Source organism: Macrotis lagotis, chromosome 1 (genome assembly GCF_037893015.1).
Source record: "Macrotis lagotis isolate mMagLag1 chromosome 1, bilby.v1.9.chrom.fasta, whole genome shotgun sequence".
NCBI lineage: Eukaryota > Metazoa > Chordata > Mammalia > Peramelemorphia > Peramelidae > Macrotis > Macrotis lagotis.
Genome location: NC_133658.1, coordinates 45,941,842 through 45,963,885, shown reverse-complemented (window position 1 = coordinate 45,963,885; position 22,044 = coordinate 45,941,842). Strand labels below are relative to the sequence as shown.

Genomic DNA, 22,044 nt, shown 5'->3' with positions numbered 1-22,044 from the left:
GTCAGTATGCAACCTTACTTATCCTCCTAACAAACAGAGGTTTCACTTTCATATCATATTCACTGAGGTTTATTTCTCTATGTAGGGAATGCTTTTCAAAAAATATATTTCAAAATAACTGCAAACTACCTAAACCTGAGCAGCATCTATTACAACCTCCTCTTTGCTTACTTGGTTGATATTTTAGAACTGGATGCTACAGGAAAAATGAGGGGAGGGGAACAGAAGAATAGGAGGATACCTTCCTGTGAATGAGCAAGTAAGGAAAAAGAAAGTCAAAGTCACTTTTCGAACCAAATTCACAGCAATTTCCTTTATAAGATGTAGAAAAAGCTAAGAGAAATTGATAAGAACAGACCAAGACTTCAAAGGATGCACTTTAGGGGTCAGGTAATTCCTGATAACCAGGGCTTTATCCTTCATTGACAAGTAGAAGATGGAAAGATTGCATGAGCTCAAAGATGAGAAGCAAAGAGTTCCAGATGAGAAGCAAACAAATTCATTTAAATTGAACTTAACTAAAATCAAGATCTCTAATGGTGAGAAGATCCAACCACAGGCAAAAAAGGTGAGCAGACCCAAGAATGCCACAATGATGGAGAAGGGAGACAGCTAAGAACAATCATTTCATAATGTAGGGGCCCATCCTTCATCACTCCCCAATAGTTCAGTTTTTTTTTATCATATTCTGCCTCTTCATGACCCTAATTGGGATTTCCTTGGCAAAGAGACTGGATGGAAGGACTTTCTATGCTATAGTCCATGGAATCATGAAGAGTGTGACAGAACTGAATTACTGAACAATAGCAATATCACTCCCAACCTGAAATCCCATAAGCAGGCTCATTCCTAAGCTTTCTGGTCAGAAGCTAACCCTACTAAGCCTTCTACCTAAGCAGATTCACTTTCCTGTTACACTCAGAGAGTCATAGGTCACTTCTTTCTCCAGGAAAGAATCCAAGCCACCTGGACCTTAAAACCATCCTTTCCTACCAACTCATTGAGAATTACTAATTGGTTAATTAGTTGGGGAGCTGTTTTAGTGTTAAACACCAAAAAACTGGATGGGAGGAATTGGCAAAGGAAGAAAAAAGAAATTCATGACAGTTTTTCAAACTCACTCCAGTGTTCTTTGCAAGAGTTTGTTGGGGTGGTCAAAGAGATGGATAAGAACAGGCCAAGACACCACTGGGTGGAATGTGGGACTGAGACTTGTGAGCATTTAAAGTCTGGTAAATTCCTCATTGCTGGAACATTGTTCTTCAATGTGGAGTAGAAAAAGGACAGATAGAATGAGTTTAGGATGAAAACCAGAGACTCATGGATAAGATGCAATATTTTACATTACAGCAGGACTCACCTACAAGAAAGTTCAGTATTGCAAAGAAGATGGAAGAGCAGACAGATAAGGTGAGCAGAATCAAGAGCACCAGTAGAAAAAGGACAGATAGAATGAGTTTAGGATGAAAACCAGAGACTCATGGATAAGATGCAATATTTTACATTACAGCAGGACTCACCTACAAGAAAGTTCAGTATTGCAAAGAAGATGGAAGAGCAGACAGATAAGGTGAGCAGAATCAAGAGCACCACAATGGCATAAAAGGGGAATGGGTCTGAACAGACAGTCATTCTCTAATCTAGCCAAACTCTCCTTTGTTATAGAAGTGTGAACTCCCCATTTTGCACATTTCAGTTGTGTCTGATTCTTTATGACTCCCTTTGCCATTTTTGTGGCAAAGATACTGGATAGAAGAGCCTGAGATGAATGAGGTCACAAAGAATCAGATTTGAGTGGATAGATGATTAACAACAACTGATTAACAACAACATCCTTAATTAACTGTCTAGTAAGTAACAAGTACCTAAAATCTTATAATTAGGCTCACTCTTAGGCTTGCTGGGTCAATATGAAACCCAACTTACTACAGGTCATAATGATTGAACCCGAGGAGGGTTAGTTAGCCATCCATGCCTCCATATCCTCCTATCTAAGCCAAGTAACATATTCATCTAACACTCGCTGAAAGCAAAGGTCATCTCTTTGTTCACATAATGAACACTAGATAGATAGGAGCCCCAAACCACCTGAACTTTGGGTACCACCTTCACTCATTTTTTCATTGAGGTTGGCTAACTTGTTGGTTTGTATGAAAGCTTGAAATAAAAAAGGAAAGGAATGAGAGTAGAGGTAAGAGCTTGGTTTTCATTGTGAGAGTGAGAAAAAAAATCGAGTCAGTTTTCCAAATAAAATCATGATGTATGGGATTGTAGCTCAGTGTGAAAGAGATAAACATTGAGATGGCAGGTTAATTCCTGATGTCTGGAGCTTTGTTCTTCAATGATGAGTAGAAGGAAAATGAATTAAATGAGCCCAAAGATGAGAACTAGTCTCCAAGATATCAAATTACCCATGTAGAAGATGCACTTTAATTTTGAGACCCAAAATTTGAAAAAAAATGTATTACATAAAGTTATTGAGCTCAAAAGTTTTATTCATCATAAAATGCATACAACTCCTTATCACTGTCAAAACTCCCATCCTTTAGCTTGTCCTCATCTGTTTGATGACAAATCACTGTCTTAGGTGAATCTCTGGCTTCACTCTTGCCTCTGCTCTGGTCTGGGGCTGACCATAAGCACTCCCTGGGCACACTTGGTCCATTCTGTTTCAGGAATGTCCTCCTTTGAAATCAGTCACTGCTTTTTCTATTATTTTGGGTTTTGTTTGTTTTTGTTTTTGCAAGGCAATGGGGTTAATTGGCTTACCCAAGGCCACACAGCTGGGTAATTATTAAGTGTCTGAGGCTGGATTTGAACTCAGGTACTCCTGACTCCAGGGTTGGTGCTCTATCCACTGCACCACCTAGTCACCCCCCCCCCCCCGTCACTTCTTTTTCAACAGCAATTCTTGCCTCATGCTATCTTTGTAGACATAGGAATTCTACTTGCCCTTTGTTCTTCAATCCATCTCTTCAGTTCCCTCTCTAAATCAGGCCATTTGGCTAACTTTCCTCTCATGGCCTTCTTATGTGGTGTAGGCTTTCTTCTTCCCATAGCCAGTCTCAGATTGTTTTCTCAGTTGAAACTGACATTAAGCAGCACAATTTCCATTCATTTTTGCAAACTGAATCACTTTTATCTTAAATTTAATCACTGTAAGAAAATCTTTACTGAGTCATCTCTGGACAGAAAGTGGTAAAATGTAACCTAATACATCTGTAATAAATGCAAAACAGTGAGCACAAAGACAAGTGTGAAAAAGTGGGAAATGCAAGCAAAAAAAATCTACAACCACAGTATGACAGTCCCAGTTTTTAGAACCCAAATTTTTCAAAAATAAAAAAAGGTGTCATACACAGGGAAATATAGTATATTCCATCACAAGCTCAATCCAACAAAAAGCTCAGTGCTGCTGAAAAGATCTAGCAGCAGACAGAAAAGCTGAAGCAACCCAAGAGCACCACAAACCTGGAGAAGGGAAGGGACAGATCTAGACTGTCATTCTGTCATCTAGCCACCTATTCTTTGTCACAGAGTTATCACTCCCCAGTAAATTACTAATGCATAAAACCCTATATCTGTCATCACCCAAGGCTCCCATCCTCTGATAAAAACCAGTTTTCACAGTTATGTCATGCTCACTGAAGTAAGTCACTTTTTTCTCCATGTAGGGTATACTTTTAAAATTATAGGTCAATTAGAAGCTCCAAACTACCTTGACCTTGTCACCATTTTTTTCTCACTACCTCATTGATGTTGAGCAACTGGTTGGTTAATTGTTTGTTTCAAATCTGGTAATCAAAGGAGAAGTAGATGGGATTGGAGGCAGAAAGCTGCCTATCCTAGTTTCCATTAAGAGTCTAAGAACATAAGAAAAAGAAAATGTCAAGACAATTTCCCCATCAAATTCACTTCAATTTTCTATAAATAAGTTTGTTGAAGAGGTCAAAGAGATTGATGAGAATAGACCAAGACCTCACGCTATGGCTCAAGAGGACATTGTGAACATTTTATGTGACAGATAATTCCTGAAGTCTTGGGTTTTGTTCTTCCATAATGAGTACAGATTGAATGAACCTGAAGATGTGAATCAGAGATTTTGGGATGAGAAGCAGTATTTTCCTTTGCAACAGGATTCATCAATGAGAAAGCTCAGTGCTATTGGAAAGATACATCATTGGGCAGAAAAAGTACACCACAATAGTGGGGAAAGGGGGCAGGCTATGTATATTCATTCTGTTATCTAACCACCCATCCTTATTCACAGAAGTATTGATGAAGGCTCCCAATTAATGAGTCCCATCCTCAACATTCAGATCTGTTCTGAATGGCCTTCCTGAATCCTTGCTAGAACTGAGAATTCTAACTATGATATAATTGCTTGCCCTGTAATCCATACGTCTGCTTTTGCCCAAGGCCTTTTTGTTTTCTGATTGCCCCTTATCAATGCCCACTACTTAGAATGATCCTTGTCCTTTAATCTTTTATGTGAAGAATGGGTTCTGGTCTGCCTAGAGAATCATTTATTTTCAGTACCTGAGGTCATCTTTGATATACAAAAGCCCTCCTTAATAGTACATTTATAATTTTATTATAAGATCTGTCCCTTCTAACTGTCCCTTGGTAGCACCAGCTTCAGACATCCAGACCCACTTGAAACAAACTTAATTATCTGAGATCATTTTTTTCTCTTCTCTCCCTTTATAAATGAGGACATGTCAGATCCCTCTTTGCTAGAGTATCTCCCAATTCTCAGCCCACAACGTCATCACAATGCCCAATAAAATGCCAAACTGCCTGGGAGAGAGGTCACATGTCATGAATTCTTTCTAAAAGATATTATGAAAAACTCCAGTGTTTTGGGGATGCAAACTTCAACAGTATTTTTCTCCCTTAAGTAACTTATGCCTACAATCATATGACCAAGCTCACTCAAGGACCTGTCAGTCAGCACCCACACATACATACATATGATCCTGACAAAGTTATTTCACTTTCAAATCTCAATCACAGAGACTAACATCACTTCTTTCTCCTTGTAGGGAGCACTTTTAATAACCTGAGGCCAACTGTTGGCCCCCCTACCAGGTTGATTTTTTCCCCCAAGCTATGCAAAAGAGTTCTTGATCACTGAGAATCCCTGATTTACCTGACCACTTCTAAAAGTGGTCATTCTTGGCATCTTCTCCTCTTTTCTCTTGTCCAATCTTAATGACTTAATGTGCTTTACTTCAGTCAGTCTGTGACCTGGGAAAGATCTAACTTTTAAAAAGTCAAGGTCCAGAGGGATCTTCAGGCCTCCTAATCTATAATCTGGCACTAAGATCAGATGACTTCAGAGGAGAAAAATGAGACTGGTTATTTGCAAAGCACGCTCTCAAATCCAATTCACTTGCACACAATGGTATCACCTTCTGATTTCATGGACTTATTAAAGAATGAAGGACAAACATCATCAATCAACTTTTAATAATACAAATTTAATAGGAGCTGCTTGGACCTCCTCTTTGCAGCTAGCTAACTGATTCATTGCTTGGTTTGTAGCTGGATACCAAAATAGAATTGGAAGATAGGGTTCTATTTAGTCACATTTTTACCTTGTTAGTAAGTCAGAAGAAAGTCAAGAGAAATAGGTTTCAGGTGCAGCTAGGTGGCACAGTGGATAGAGCTCCACCCCTGGAATCAGGAGTACCTGAGTTCTGGCCTCAGATACTTAATAATTGCCTAGTTGTGTGACCTTGGGCAAGTCACTTAACCCCATTGCCCTGCAAAAACAAAAACAACAAAAAGAGAAAGAGGTTTCCAGCAAACTCATCCAAACTTTTTTTTTCCAAGAGTTTTTAGTAGAGATCAAAAATACTGATGACAACAATGCAAGATGTCATAGCATGAAGTGAGGGACTGGGACTCAATGGGAGTGTTTTAGGTGGCAGGTAATTCCTGATTTCTGTGATTTTCTTCAATTACAATAAGAAGGATGGCAGGTTGAATGATTCTGAGAATGAGGATGAATACCAGAATCAATAGGACTCTCCCAAAAGGAAGCTCAGTGCTGCTGAGATGAGTTCCCAGCAGGCTGACAAGGTAAGTAGATTCAAGAACATCTTATTGGTGGACAGACAGGGACAACTCTAGGCAGTCATTGTAAAAGTCTAGTCACTCATCCTTTCTTTAAGAGATATCATTTACCAATAAGTAACTAACATCTAAAATCATATGGCCAAGTTCATTCTTAGGCTTCCTGGTCAGCATTCATACCTCCTAATCCTCCTATCCAAACCAGATAATATATTTATCTCAAACCCATGAAGCAGAGGTCACTTCTTCCCCGTGTAGGTAAAGCTTTTAACACTATAGATTAATTAGGAATCCCAAACCACTGGACCATGGAATGACCTTTTCCTCACCTCTTCTTTGAGGTAAGATAACTGGTTGGCTAATTGGTCTTTTGAAAGCTGGAAACAGAAATGACCAGTAATAGAGACAGAAAGACATCTACCTTCATTTCTAGCATTACAGTGAATAAGAAAAAAAATGTCAAGACAGTATGATATAAATCACATCATTTCTCAAGAGTTTGTAGAAGAGGTCAAAGAGATTGATATGCACATTTAAGTGGTAGGTATTCCTGATGACTAGGGATTTGTTTCTTCAATGATGGGTAGGAAAAGGACATATTGAATGAATCCAAGAATGAGAACCAAAGTCTTCTGAATAATATCAATCAACTTCTCCATTTCAAAAGAACTCACCTAAACAAAAGCTTAATGCTGCTGAGATGTCACAACAGTCAGAAAAGATGAGAATTCTTGACAGGACAGCACTGGTGAAGATGGTGGACAGTTCTGGATTATCATTCTGTAAGCTAGGCTGCCACCCTTTATCAAGGAGATATTAGTCCTCCATAAGTAACTAATGCCTAAGATCCTTGAACTCACTCTAGCCTTGCTGGTCAGCACAAAAGCTTCAATAATCTCCTACTAAACACAGGTTGCACTTTCAAGTTATATTCACTGAAGCAAAGATTCTTTCTCCAAGTAATGAACACTACTAAAAATAAAAATTAGGAGCCCCAAATCACCTAAACCTTGAAAACTACTTTTTTCCCCAACTTCACTGAAGTGGAATAACTGGTTAGTTGAGTTAGGAAGCTACCTACCTTTGTTTCTAGTGTTTGAGTAGGTAACAAAAAAGAAAATTAATACAGTCAGCCTTCCAAACAACTCACTCCAATTTTCTATAAAAGAATTTATAGAAGAAGCCAACAAGATTGATGGAAACAGGTCAAGATATAAAAAGATGAAATGTTAAACTATGGTTTAGGGCAATAGATTTGAGTATTTAGATGACAGGTAATTACTGACTATCTTGGGGCTTGTTCTTCAAGAACAAATAGGATGACAACAGATTGAATGAGTCCAAGGTTGAGAACCAGAGGTTCTGGGACAAAATCAAATCTTGTTTATTGCCACAGGATTCACCCAAAAGGAAGCTCAGTGCTACAGAAAACAAGATCCCACAGCAGGCAGAAAAGGTGAGAATCCCTAGCAAACTACATTGATAGCTCAGGACATTCATCCTTTGTACAAAGAGATGTTACTCACCAGGAAGAAATCAATACCAAAAAATGCTATGACCAAGTTCCCTACTAGGTTCACCATCAGTACTCAACTCTATATATATGCCAAACAAAGCTTTAGGTCTCAAAGGAGGTTTTGCTTTCAGGTCCAGTCAAAGAGACAAATGTAACTTCTTTCTCCATATAGGGGGCATTTTTAATAATAATAGATTTAGAAGTTCCAAAAGATCTGGACATTTGCAAAACCTTTTCCTACCTCATTTGTGAGTTTGGCTAACTGGATGATCAGACTATAGCTGGAAAACAAAATTGAATTGGATGGGAGGGCAGAGCACAGGGTGCTAACTACCCACATTTTTACCATGTTAGTGAATAATATGGAAGAAAATCAAGAGAATCAGGTTTCCAACCAAACTTATCCCAATTTTCTTTACAAGAGTTTCTACAAGAGATCAAAAATATTGATGACAATGAGTCAAGATATCATAACCTCAAATGTGGGACTATGGCTTAAGGTGATAGGTGGGAGTATTTTAGGTGGCAGGTGATTCCTGATAACTGTGATTTTCTAATTCAATGACAAGGAGAACACATTGAATGATTCTGAGGATGAGGATGATTATCAGAGTCTACAGGACTCACCTAAAAGGAAGCTCAATGACACTGAGAAGAACCACCCCCAGCAGGCTGAAAAGGTGAGGAAACCCAAGAACACCACATTGTCAGACAAAGGGGGAAAACTCTAGGAAGTCATATAATCAAGTCTCTCATCCTTTCTCAAAGATACTTACTGGCAAATAATGTAACACCTAAAATTCTATGGCCAAGCTCACTCCTAGGCTTGCTGGATAACATCAATACCTCCAATCCTCCTGTATTCATCAAAGTTCACTGAAGCAAAGGTCATTTCTTTCTCCATGTAGGTAAAGCTTTGAAAATTTTAGATTAGGAAGGCAAAACGCCTGGACCTTGGGCACACCTTTTTCCCACCTCATCTTTGAGGTGGGCTAACTGGTTGATTAACTGATTGTTTGAAAGCTGAAAACCAAAACAGAAAAGTCTAGAACTAGAGACAGAAAGACAAGATACCTTCATTTCTACTCTTACAGTGAATAAGATGATCTAAATCACTTCAGTTTACTTTTCAAGAGTTTATAGAAGAGGTCAGAGAGATTGACATAAACATCAGAGAATAAAAAATGGGACTATTGGTCAGAGCACTAAAAGTGTTTATTTAAGTGGTAGGTATTCCTGATACAGGAGGACAGATTGTTTGAGCCCAGGAATGAGAGTCAGAGTCTTCAGGATAACATTGATTCAACTTCTCCATTGCAAGAGAACTCACCTAAAAGGAAACTCAGTGCTGGTGAGGAGAAGATGCCACAACAGGCAGAAAAGGTGAGAATCCTCAGAGAACCACCCTAGTGGAGATTATGGAAAGCTCTGGACTATCACTCTACAATCTAGCCATCCATCCTTTTTCACAGAGATAGCAATCCTCCATATATAACTAATGTCTAAAGTCTATGACTGAACTCACTCTTAGGCTTGTGGTCAGCACCAAATCCTCAGTATTCTCTTGCTAAACCCAGGTTGTACTTTAATGTTACATAAACTGAAGCCAAGATTCTTTCTTCATATTATGAACACTTTTAAAAAATATAAGTTAGGAGTCCTAACTCACATGATCCTTACATAGCTTCCCCCCTCAACTCTTTGAGATGGGCTAACTGGTTTATTAAGTTAGGATGCCACTTACCTTTGTTTCTAGTATGACAGTAAGTAACACAAAAGAAAATCAAGAGAGTCAGCTTTCCAAAGAAACTCACTCAAATTTTCTATGCAAGAATGTTTAGAAGAGTCAAGATTTCTGGGTACTGGTCAAGACATAAGAAGATGAAATGTTAGGCTTTTGGTCAATAGGTGTATTTGGGCTTTGTTCTTCAATGAGAAATGAATCCAAGGTTACAAAACCAGAGATTCTGGGACAAGATCAAATTTTGTTTATTGAAACAGGACTCTCCCAAAAGAAAGCTCAGTGCTACAGAAAAGAAGAACCCACAGCAGGCAGAAAAGGTGAGAATCCCCAGAGAACCACATTGGTAGAGAAGGAGGATAGCTCTGGACAGTCATTCTCTAATCTAGATATCCATCCTTTGTACAAAGTGATGTCAAAGAAACTAACATCTAAAATCCTATGACCCAGTTCCCTACTAATGTTCATCATCAGCACCCATACCTGCATATATGCCTACCAAAGCTATAGATGTGTCCTTTAAGTGGTAGGTATTCCTGATGACTAGGACTTTGTTCTTCAATAATGAATAGGAAGAGGACAGATTGATTGAGCCCAAGGATGAGAACCAGAGTCCTCAGGATAATACTGAATCAACTCCTCCACTACCTAAATGGAAGCTCAGTGCTACTGAGAAGATGCCACAACAGGTAGAAAAGGTAAGAATCTGAAGATGATCACACTGGAGGAGATGGTAGACATCTCTAGACTGTCATTCTATGATCTAGACAACTATCCTTTGTGAAAGAGATCATCAGTCCTCAATAAGTAACTAATGCCTAAAATTCTATGACTGAGCCTTCTCTTAGGCTTGCTGGGCAGTAGCAATATCCTCTTGCTGAAAACAGGTTGCACTTTCATGTTACGAGCACCGAAGCCAATGTTCTTTCTCTATGTAATAAGTACATTTAAAAATACGAATTACTTGGGAGCCCCAACCTCCTGAACTTTGGTACTGCCTTTCTCCCTTCTCTTCATTGAGGTGGGTTCAGAAAGGTTACCTTCCTTTGTTTCAAGTATGAGATTAAATCATAGAAAAGAAAATCAAGACAGTCTGCTTTCCAAACAAACTCACTGCAATTTTTTATGCAAGAAAATATTTAGAAGATGCCAAAAAAAGGTTGAGAACAGGTCAAGACAATTAGAGGGTGAAATGTTAGACTATGGTTCAGGGTATGATAGGAATATTTAGGTGGCAAGTAATTACTGACATCATGGGTACTGGTCTTCAATGACAAGTGGGAGGAAGACAGATTTTCTCTGAGACAAGATCAAATCCTGTGTATTGAAACAGAACTCACCCAAAAGAAAACCCAGTGCTATATAACAGAAGACCCCACAGCAGGCAGAAAAGGTGGGAATCCCCAGACAAGCCCATTGCTGGAGAAGGGGGACAGCTCTTGAAAGTCATTCTGTAATCTAGATATTCACATTCACTAGGAAGAAACTAAACACTTAAAATTTTTTGATCAAGTTTCCTACCAAGTTTCATCAATAGGACCCACACACATACATTCCCAAAGTTAGGTTTCACTTTCAGGTCACAATCACAGAGACAAAACACCACTTCTTTCTCCATATGGGGAACACTATTAATAACATAGATTTAGGAGACATTCCAAAAGACCAGGACATTTGCAAGATCTTTTCCACCACCTCTTTGAGGTTGGCTAACTGGTTGGTTTGTTAGTTGATTTATAGCTGGAAACCAAAATAAACTTGGATGGGATAGCAGAGCAGGTTGATAACTACTCAACATTTTAAACCACATTAGTGAATAGGACAGAAGAAAGTCAGAGAATCAGGTTTCCAACCAAACTCATCCAAATTTTCTTTGAAAAAGTATCCTAGAAGTCAAATGCATTGATTTCTCCAAAATGTCACAATTTGAAATGTGGATTGTGATTCAAGGTAATAGATGGAAGTATTTTAGATGGCAGGTAAATTCCTGATGGCTGTGATTTTCTTCTTCAATAACAACTAGAAGGACAGATTGAATAGTTCTGAGGATGAGAGTCTACAGGAGTCACCTAAATGGAAGCTCGATGCTGCTGAGAACAATCCCCAGCAGATTGAAAAGGTGAGCAGCCCCAACAACACCGCATTGGTGAGGAAAAAGTGACAGCTCTGGACAATCAATCTGTCATCTAACCACCTGTCCTTTGTCACAGATATATCACTGCTGTAAGTAACTTAATGCCTAAAATCCAATGATCAAGCTCATGCCTAAGCTTTCTGGTCCACACCACCTCTCCAAAGCCAGGTTACATTTTCATCTCACATTCACTGAAGCAAAGATAGCTTTTTTCTCCATGAAGGCAGCAATTTTAAAACTATAGATTAGGGGCAGCTAGGTGGATAGAGCACCAGCCCTGGAGTCAGGAGGACCTGAGTTCAAATTTAGTCTCAGACACTTAATTAATTACCGAGCTGTATGACCTTGGGCAAGTCATTTAATCCCATTGCCTTGCAAAAACTAAAAACAAAACTATAGGTTAATTAGGAGTTCTAAAACATTTGGACCTTGATGTCACTATTTCTCACTTGTTCCTTGTGGTTGGAGAACAGGTTCCCTGAAAACTGAAAACCAAAATAGAAAGAAATGTTGAGAGTACAGGGAGGAGGGTTATCTACCCTCATTTCTACTAAGAAAATGGGGGGGGGGTCAGTTTTCCAAACAACATTTATGTAAAAGTTTATTGAAGAGGCCAAAGAAAATGATAACTAAGGCCATGACATCAGAAGATGAAGTATGGTTCTGTGGCCTGGATAATACTTGCAAGTTTTAAGGTGACAGGTAATTCCTTCTATCTGAGGCTTTGTTCTTCAATGATGAATAAAAGGAAGGACTCATTGAATGGCCTTGAGAGTAGGAATCAAAGTCTCCACTATAAAATCAATTCTTATCCATTATCACAGGATTCACCTAAAAGGAAGCTCAGTGCTGCTGAAAAGGCCAACCAGCAGTCTGGAAAGGTGAGCTAACCCAGGAACACCACATTGGTGGACAAAGGGGAAACAATTCCAAACAGTCATTGTATAATCTAGTCTGTTATCATTTCTCAGGGATATTACTTAGTGGGAACTTAGCCAACTTCATCCCTTGGCTCACTAGTCACCATTCATCCATTCCCCCTAATCCAAGTGACACTATATTCATTTTACACTCACAAAAGCAAAAGTCACTACTTTCTCCACATAGATAAAGCTTTGAAGACTGTAGATTAACTAGGAGTCCCAAATTTCCTGGACCTTAGCAATACCTTTTCTCACCTCTTCAATGAGTTAGGCTAGCAGGTTGGTAAATTGATCTTTTGAAAACTGAAAACAAAAACAAATGATTTGGAGTAGAGACAAAATGACACTTAACTTCATTTCTACTATTGAATAAGAAAAAAATATATCAAGGCAGTATGATCTAAATCACTTGTGAGTCAGAAAGACTGATATCAACATCAGAGAATAAAAAGTGGGACTATCACGGGGTGGGGGGTGGGGGGCACTAGATGAGTCCTTTTAAGTGATAGGCATTCCTAATGACGAGGGCTTTGTTCTCTACTGATGAATAGGAGGACAGATTGATTGTGCCCACGGATGAGAATCAGAATCCTCAGGATAATATTGAATCACCTAGTCCATTGCAAGAAGACTCACCCAAAAGAAAGCTCAGTATTGCTGAGGAGATGCCACAACAAGAAGAAAAGGTGAGAATTCCAAGATGATCACACTCAAGGAGATGGACAGCTCCGGACTGTCATTCTATAATGTAGGCAGCCATCCTTCGTCAAAGAGTTAACAGTCGTCAATAAGTAACTAATTCTATGACTGTGCTCACTATTATGTTTGCTGGTCAGCACCAAGCCACCTCCTAAACACAGGTTGCCTTTTCATGTTACATGCACTGAAGCAAAAGTAATGTAATGAGTACATTTGGAAATATAAATTACTTAGGAGCCTCTAAACTTAGCACTGCCTTTCAACCCCTTCTCCACTTAGAGGTGGATTAACTTGTTAAGAAAATCAAAAAAGTCTACTTTCCAAACAAACTCACTGAAATTTTTGACACAAGAAAATATATAGAAGAGGCCAAAAAATTGGTGAGGATGAAATGTTTGATTCTGGTTCAGGGTGTTAGGTGTATCTGGGCCTTGTTCTTCAATAACAAATGGGAAGGAGATTGAATGAGTCCAAGGTTGAGAACCAGAGATTCTGGGACAAGATCAAATCTTGTTTATTGCAACAGGACTCACCCAAAAGAAAGCTCAGTGCCACAGAAAAAAAAAAAAAGATCCCACAGCAGGCAGAAAAGGTGAGAATCCCCAGAGAACCACATTGCTGAAGAAAAGGGATAGCTCTGGAAAGTCACTCTGTAGTCTAGATATCTATCCTTTGTACAGGGAAATGTCATCTACCAGTAAGAAACTAACACCTAAAATCCTATGACCAAGTTCCCTACTAAGGTACCTCATTAGCACCTGTACACCTACATATATTCCTAAAACTAGGTTCACTTTCAGGTCACTATTAATAATATAGATTTAAGGTTCAAATTTAGGGTTCAAATTTGGCCTCAGACACTTAATAAATACCTAGCTTTGTGGCCTTGGGCAAGCCACTTAACCCCATTTGCCTTGCAAAAACCTAAAAAAAAAAAGAGTTCCTCAAAGTGAAAAGTATTGATGACAGCAAGTCAAAATTTCACAATATGAAGTGTGGGACTGTGGCTCAAGATGATAGGTGGGAGACTTTTAGATGGCAAGTAATTCCTTAAATCTGTGATTTTCAATGACAACTAGATGGACAGGAGATTGAATGATTCTGAGGATGAAGATGGGTACCAGAATCTACTGGACTCACCTAAAAGGAAGCTCAGTGCTCCTGAGAAGAAGACCCCCCAGCAGGCTGAAAAGGTGAGCAGATCTAAGAACACCACATTCTTGGAGAAAGGAGGCAGCTCTAGATAGTCCTTTTATATTCTAACCATTCATTATTTGTCAAAGAGCTATCACACTTCCCAGTGAGTAATACCTAAAATCCTAGGCTTACTGGTCGGCATTCATATCTCCTATTCATCCTACACTATATTCATCTCACACACACTGAAGCAAAGATCACTTCTTTCTTCATGAAGGTAAAGCTTTGAAAATTATAATGAGTACCAAACCACCTGGACCTTGGCATCACCTTTTCCCACTTCTTTGAGATAGGCTAATTGGCTGTTTGAAAGCTGGATTCCAAAACAAATGGATGGATACAGAAAGGCATTTCTACTATTACAGTGAATAAGGAAAAAAATGTCAAGATAGGTAAACCTAATTCACTCTAATTTTCTATTTAAGAGTTTGTAAAAGAAGTCAAAGAGATATGCCCATCAGAGGATAAAATGTGGGATTATGGCTCAGGACAATAGATGTGTCCATTTGAGTGGTAGGTATTCCTGATGACTAGGCTTTGTTCTTCACTAATGAGTAGGAGGACAGTTTGATTGAGCCCAAAAATGAGAATCAGAGTCTTCAGGATAATATTGAATCAACTTATCCATTGCAAGTGAACACACCTAAAAGGAAGCTCAGTGCTGCTGAGAAGCCACAACAGGCAGAAAAGGTGAGAATTCTGAGGGGATTACACCACACTAGTGGAAATGGTGGACAGCTCTAGACTAACATTCTATAATCTAGGCAGCCATCCTTTGTCAAGGAGAGATCAGTCTTCTATAAGTAACCTATAAGGAACCAAGGGCTAAAACCCCATGACTGGAGCTAACTTTTAGGTTTGCTGGTCAGCACCAAACCGTCATTACATGGACTGAAGCAAATGTTCGTTCTCCAAGTAATGAGCACTTTTAAAAATATAAATTACGAATCCCAAACTACCTAAACTTTGGCACTGACTTCCCCTTACTTTATTGAGGGTGGGTTAACTAGTTAATTGAGTTAGGGGGTTAACTAGTTAGTTGAGTTAGGAGGCTACCTACTTTTGTTCCAAACAAACTCACTCCAATTTTTCTATGCAAGAAATTTTAGAAGAAGCCAACAAGTTTGATAAGAATAGGTCAGGATATTAGAAGATGAAGTATTAGGCTATGGTTCAGGGAAACAGGTGTGAGTATTTAGATAGGGTAATTTCTAACAATTTAATAGATAGATTGAATGAACTCAAGGTTGAGAACCAGAGATTCTGGGACAAGATCAAATTTTGTTTATTGAAATAGGACTCACTCAAAAGAAAGCTTAGTACTATGGAAAAGAAGATCCCACAACAGGCAGAAAAGGTGAGAATCCCCAAAAACTCATTGATGGAGAAGAGAGATAGCTCTGAATAGTCATTCTGTAATCTAGATATCTAGATGAAACTAATACTTAATAGGGGACCTTGATCACAAATCAGCACCCACACCTACATATATTCCTACCAAAGCTAAGTTTCACTTTTGTCACTTTTATATCAATTCTTTCTCCATAGGGGGAGCACTATGAATAATATAGATTTAGAAACTTCAAAAGACATTTCCCTCTTTGAGGTTGGCTAAGTGATTGCTTAGCTGGGCACCAAAATAGAAGTGGGTGGGGTGGTTCAGCCAGTGTGCTAACTTGATAAGAAAGTCAAGGTTTCCAATCAAACTCATCCCCAATTTTCTTTGAAAGATGTTCTAGAAGAGATTAAAAGTATGAATGAGAACAATCCAAGATGTCATAGCATGAAGGGTGGAACTTTGGCTCATGATGATAGGTGTGAGTATTTTAGGTGGCAGGTAATTCCTGATATCTGTGAATTTTCTTCTTCAATGACAACTAGAAAGACAGATTGAATGATGATGAAGATGAAGAGGAGTACCAGAGCCCACAGAACTTGCCTAAAAGGAAGTTCAGTGCTGCTGAGAAGATTCCCCAGCAGGCTGAAAAGGTGAACAGACCCAACAAAATACCACATTGGTGCCAAAAAAGACAACTCTGGAAAGTCATTCTGTCATCTAACCACCTGTCCTTTGTCTCAGATGCAACTAATGGTTAAAATCCAATGATCAAGCTCATTCCTAGGCTTTCTGTCAGTATCCAATCCTCTATATACTCCTGCCAAAGCCAGATTTCTCACTGGTTCTCTGAAAGCTGAAAACCAAAAGAGAAAAGAGTGCTTAAGAGTACAGAAAGGAGACTCTCTACTCTCATTTCTCTTATGAGTATATCAAAAAAATGAGTTTACCCAAACAAAATCTATGCAATACCATGGAAGAGACCAAAGAGATTGATTTAAAGACAAGATGTCACGGAATGAACTATGGAACTATGACTCAAGACCAATTTAGGTGGCAATTAATGTCTAATGTCTGGGGGTTTTGTTCTTCAATGATGAGTAAGAGAAGAATATATTAAATGACTCTGAGAGTAATAGCCAGGATCTCTACTATAAATGAACCTGAGAATGAGTTCCAGAGTTCCCATTATAAGATCAATTCTTATCTATTACAATAGGACTCACCTAAAAGGAAGTTTAGTCCTGCTAAGAAGATCCACCAGGAGGCTGAAAAGGTAAACAGATTGAATGCTACATTGGAGAGAAAGGGGGCAGCTCTAGAGAGTCATTGTACAATCTAGCCACTCATCATTTGTCAAAGAGAAAAATCACTTCCCTTTAAATAGATAATCCTAAAATCCTATGACCAAGTTCACTCCTAATCTTGCTAGTCAGCATCCATACTTCCTAATCCTCCTATCTAAACCAGATAATTTACTCACTGAGGCAAAGGTCACTTCTTTCTCCATTTGGGTAAAGCTTTAAAAATGATATTTAGGAGTGCCAAACCACCTGGAATCTTGACACCACCTTTCCCCCCTCTTCAAGTAGGCTAACTGGTAGATTAATTGGTCATTTGAAAGCAAGAAATCAAAACAGAAGTGGCTGGGAGTAGACAGGAAGACACCTCCCTTCATTTTTACTACTAAAGTGAATAAGGAAAAAAAGTCAAGACATTTCACCCTAAATCACTTAAATTTTCTATTCAAGAGTTTGATAATGCATATCACAGGTTAAAAATGGGACTATGGCTCAGGGCAATAGATGTGTCCATTTAAGTGGTAGATATGCCTGATGATTAAGATTTTGTTTTTCAATGATGAGTAGGAGGACAGATTGTTTGAGCCTAATGATGAGAACCAAAGACTTCAAGATAATATTAAATCAACTTATCCACTGCAAGAGGACTCACCTAAAAAGAAGTTCAATGCCACAGAGAAGAAGAAGCCACAAGAAGAAAAGGTTAGAATCCCCAGAGAACCCCCTGGTGGAGATGGTGGGAAGGTCTAAACTGTGATTCTATTATCTCTCTCCCCATTCATTGTCAAAGAGCTATCAGTCCTCCATAAGTAACTAGTGTCTAAAATCCTATGACTGAAGTCAGTGTTAGGCTTCTTGGTCAGCACCAAACCCTGAATATCCATCTGCTACACCCAGGGTGCACTTTCATATTACATGCACTGAAGCAAAGGTTCTTTCAACATGTAATGAGCACTTTTGGAAATATAAATGATAATATAACCTGGAACCTTGGAATTGACTTTCCCCCACCTCTTTGAGGTAAAGAAACCGGTTAGTTGAATTAGGAAACTACCTATCTTTGTTTCTAGTATGAGAGTAAATAGCACAAAAGAAAATCAAGACAGCTTTCCAAACAAACTAGTTCCAATTTTCTATGCAAGAATTTATAGAAGTTGATAACAAGATTTATGAGAACAGGTCAATACATAAGAAGCTGATGGGTCAGGGCAATAGGGGTGAGTATATAGATGGAGATTGTTCTTGGGCCTTGTTCTTCAATGACAATGACAAGTAGGAATAGGATGGAATAAATGAGTCCAAGGTTGAGAACCAGAGATTCCAGGACAAGATCAAATGTTGTTTATTGAAACAGAATTCACACAAGAGGAAGCTCAGTGCTACAGAAAAGAAGGTAAGTCCCAGTGGACAATCATTTTACAAGAAAAGATGCCACTCCCCAAGAAGAAACTAACACCTAAAATCCTATGACCAAATTTCCTTCTAAGGTTCTTCATCAGTACCCACAACTACATATATTCCTACCAATTTATTTCCATGTCACAGTCACAGAACCAAATATCACTTAGGAGAAACTCTGAAAGGTCTGGACATTAGCAAAACCATTTTCCTCCTCTTTGAAGTTGGCTAACTGATTGCTTGGTTAGTTAGTTTATAGTTGGAAACCAAAATAGAATTGGGTGGGAGGGCAGAGCAGGGTATTAATCACACACATTTTTGCCATGTTAGTGAATAAAACAGAAGAAAATCAACAGAATCAGGTTTCCAACCTAACTTATCCCGATTTTCTTTGCAAGAGTTTCTAGAAAAGGTCAAAGCATTGATGAGATCAAGCCAATATGTCATAGCACGAAGTCTGAGACTAAGTGGGAATATTTTAGGTAGCAGGTAATTCCTGAGATCTGTGATTTTCTTCTTCAATGACAACTCAAAGGACAGATTGAATGATTCTAAGGAAGAGGATCAATACTAGGACTCACCTAAAAGAAAGCTCAGTGCTGCTGAGAAAAAGATCCCTCAGCAGACTGAAAAGGTGAGCAGACCCAATACCACCACACTGGTGAAGAAAAAGGGACAGATCTGGACAAATTATTTTGTCATCTTGTCCTTTGTCATAGATGTATCACTGCAGTAACTAATGCCTCAAATCCAATGATCAAGCTCACTTCCAGGTTTTTTGGTCAGTATCTAAATCCTCTATATTCTCCCATCACAGTCACTGAAGCAAAGGTCACCGCTTTCTCCATGTAAGGACAACTTTTAGAATTGTGGATTAATTAGAGTTCTAAAACTCCTGGACTTTGGCATCACCTTTTTCCCCTTCTTCCTTAAGGTTTGAGGTAGGCTAACTGGTTGGAGGACTGGTTGGTTCTCTAAAAGCTGAAAAACAAAAGAGAAAGGAATGCTGAGAGTTGAGGAATTATCTACCCTCATTTCTATTATAAGAATATGAAAAAAATAAAAAATATTGGAAAAGTTTATAGAAAAAGCCAAAAAGATCACTGATGAAGGTCAAGACATCAGGGGCAGCTAGGTGGCGCAGTGGATAGAGGGCTGGACCTGGAGTCAGGAGGACCTGAGTTCAAATCTGGCCTCAGACACTTAATAATTACCTAGCTGTGTGGCCTTGGGCAAGCCACTTAACACCATTGCCTTGCGAAAACCTAAAAAAAAAAAAAAGTCAAGAAATCAGAGGATGAAGTATAGAACTACAGTTTAGGATTAACATGTGACCATTTAGTTGGCAACTAATCCCTAACATCCGGGGCTTTGTTCTTCAATGAGTAAGGGAAGGACAGATTGAATGATCCTGAGAGTATGAACCAGTCTCTATTATAAGATCAATTCTTATCCATTACAACAGGACTCACTGAAAAGGAAGCTCAGTCCTGCTGAGAAGATCTACCAGCAGGCTGAAAATGTGAGCAGATACTGGAATATCATATTGGTGGGCAAAGGCAACAGTTCTAGAACAATCATTGTATAATCTAGTCACTCATTTATCAAAGAGCTATCATTTCCTAGTAACTAACACCTAAAATCCTATGACCAAGTTCACTCCTGGATTTTCTGGTCAGCATCCATGCTTCCTAATCCTACCCAAACCAAGCAAAGACCACTTCTTTCTCCATGTAGGCAAAACTTTTAAAACTATAATTAGGACAGTCAAACCACCTGGGTCTTGCCACACTCTTTTCCCACCTCTTTTTTGAATAGACTAAGTGGTGGGTTAATTGGTCTTTTGAAAACAAACTAGAACAGAAATATCTGAGAGTACCTTCAATTCATCCTTTACAGTACATTCATCTATTAGTGAGTAAGGAAAAAGCAATGACAATATGATTCAACCTAAATCACTCCAATTGTCTATTCAAGAGTTTGTAAAAGAGGTCAGAGAGATTGATATGTCCATCAGAGGTTCATGGTAGGTATTCCTGATGACTAAGACTTTGTTCTTCAATGATGAGCAGGAGGAAGACAGATTGATTGAGCCCAAGGATGAGAATCAGAATCTTCAGGATAACATTGATTCAACTTCTCCATTGCATGAGGACTCACCTAAAAGGAAGTTCAGTGCTGCTGAGAAGATGCCACAACAGACAGAAAAGGTGAGAGTCCTCAGAGAATCATCCTGGTGGAGATGGTGGACAGCCTTAAACTGTCATTATCTAGCCACCCATCTTTTTGTCAAAGAGATTTCTGTCCTCCATAAGTAACTGTTGCCTAAAATTCTGTAATTGAGCTTAGTCTTAGACTTGCTAATCAGCACCAAACCCTCAATATCCTCCTAACATAGGTTTCATTTTCATGTAATATGGATTGAAGCAAAGTTTCTTTCTACATGTAATGAGCACTTTCAAATATATAAATTATTTAGGAGCTTCCCCCCACCTCTTTTGAGGTAGGCTAACTAATTAGTTGTGTTAGGAAGCTACCTATTTTTGTTTCTAGTATGAGAGTAACACAAAAGAAAATCAGGATAGTCTGCTTTCCAAACAAACTCATTCCAATTTTCTATGCAAGAATCTATAGAAGAGGTCAACAAAATTGATGAGAACAGGTCAAGACATCAGGGCAATAGATGTGAGTATTTAGGTGATAGATAATTTCTGACATCTTGGGTTCTTCAATGACAAATGGGAAAAGGACAGAATGAATGAGAACCAGAAATTCAGGGATAAGGTCAAATCTTGTTTATTGCAACAGAACTCCCCCAAAAGGAAGCTCAGTGTTACAGAAAAGAAGATCCCACAACAGGCAGAAAAGGTGAGAATCCTTTGATGAAGGATAGCACTATAATTTAGATATCCCTAAGATTAGTCTGCAGCACCTACACATACATATATTCCTATCAAAGCTTGATTTCACTTTCTAGTCACAATTGCCTGTCACTGATTGGTATTTAGCTATAAACCAACCAATTAACCAAAATAGAATCGATTAGGAGGACTGGGTGGGAGGACAGAGCAGGATGCTAACCACCCACATTTTTGCCATGTTAGTGACTGAGACAAAAGAAAGTCAAGAGAATCATCAGGTTTTCAAACAAACTTATTATAATTCTCTTTGCAAGAGTTTCTAGAAGAGGTCAAAAGTATTGCTGACAAAAAACAAGATATCAGAGCATGAAGTATGGGACTGTGGTACAAGGTGATAGATGGGAGTATTTTAGGTAACAGGTGATTCCTGATAATTCTGAGTTTCTTCTTCAATGACACATAGAACAGTTTGAATGATTCTAAAGATGAGGATGAGTACCAGAGTCTACAGAACTCACTTAAAAGGAAGCTCAGTGCTACTAAAAAGATGATCCCCCAGCAGGCTGACAAGGTGAGTTGGCCCAAGAACAACACATTGGTGATGAAAAGGGGACAGCTCTGAACAATCATTCTATCATATAACCACCTGTCCTTTGTCACAGATGTATCACTGCAGTAAGCAACCAATGCCTAAAACCCAATGATCCAGCTTATCCTAGACTTTCTGGCCAGTACCCACCCTCTATATATTCCTATGCAGAAACAAAGGTCACTTCCTTCTCCATGTAAGGAGCACTTTCAAAACTATGGATTAATTAGGAGTTCTAAAACACCTAGACCTTGGTAGCTTCTTTTCC

The 22,044-nt window shown here is 38.8% G+C and overlaps 1 protein-coding gene across 1 annotated transcript; it reads left to right on the top strand.

The window, feature by feature from the left end:
• The first annotated feature begins 1,480 nt into the window (after positions 1 to 1,480).
• On the top strand, positions 1,481 to 20,644 carry LOC141506140 (uncharacterized). The gene is made up of 8 exons (XM_074212672.1): positions 1,481 to 1,570; positions 9,599 to 9,658; positions 9,911 to 10,036; positions 11,362 to 11,457; positions 12,297 to 12,353; positions 12,947 to 13,081; positions 14,174 to 14,287; positions 20,399 to 20,644. The coding sequence occupies exons 1-8, from the start codon at positions 1,481 to 1,483 to the stop codon at positions 20,642 to 20,644; spliced, it is 924 nt and encodes a 307-aa protein (XP_074068773.1).
• The last annotated feature ends 1,400 nt before the right edge of the window (positions 20,645 to 22,044 follow it).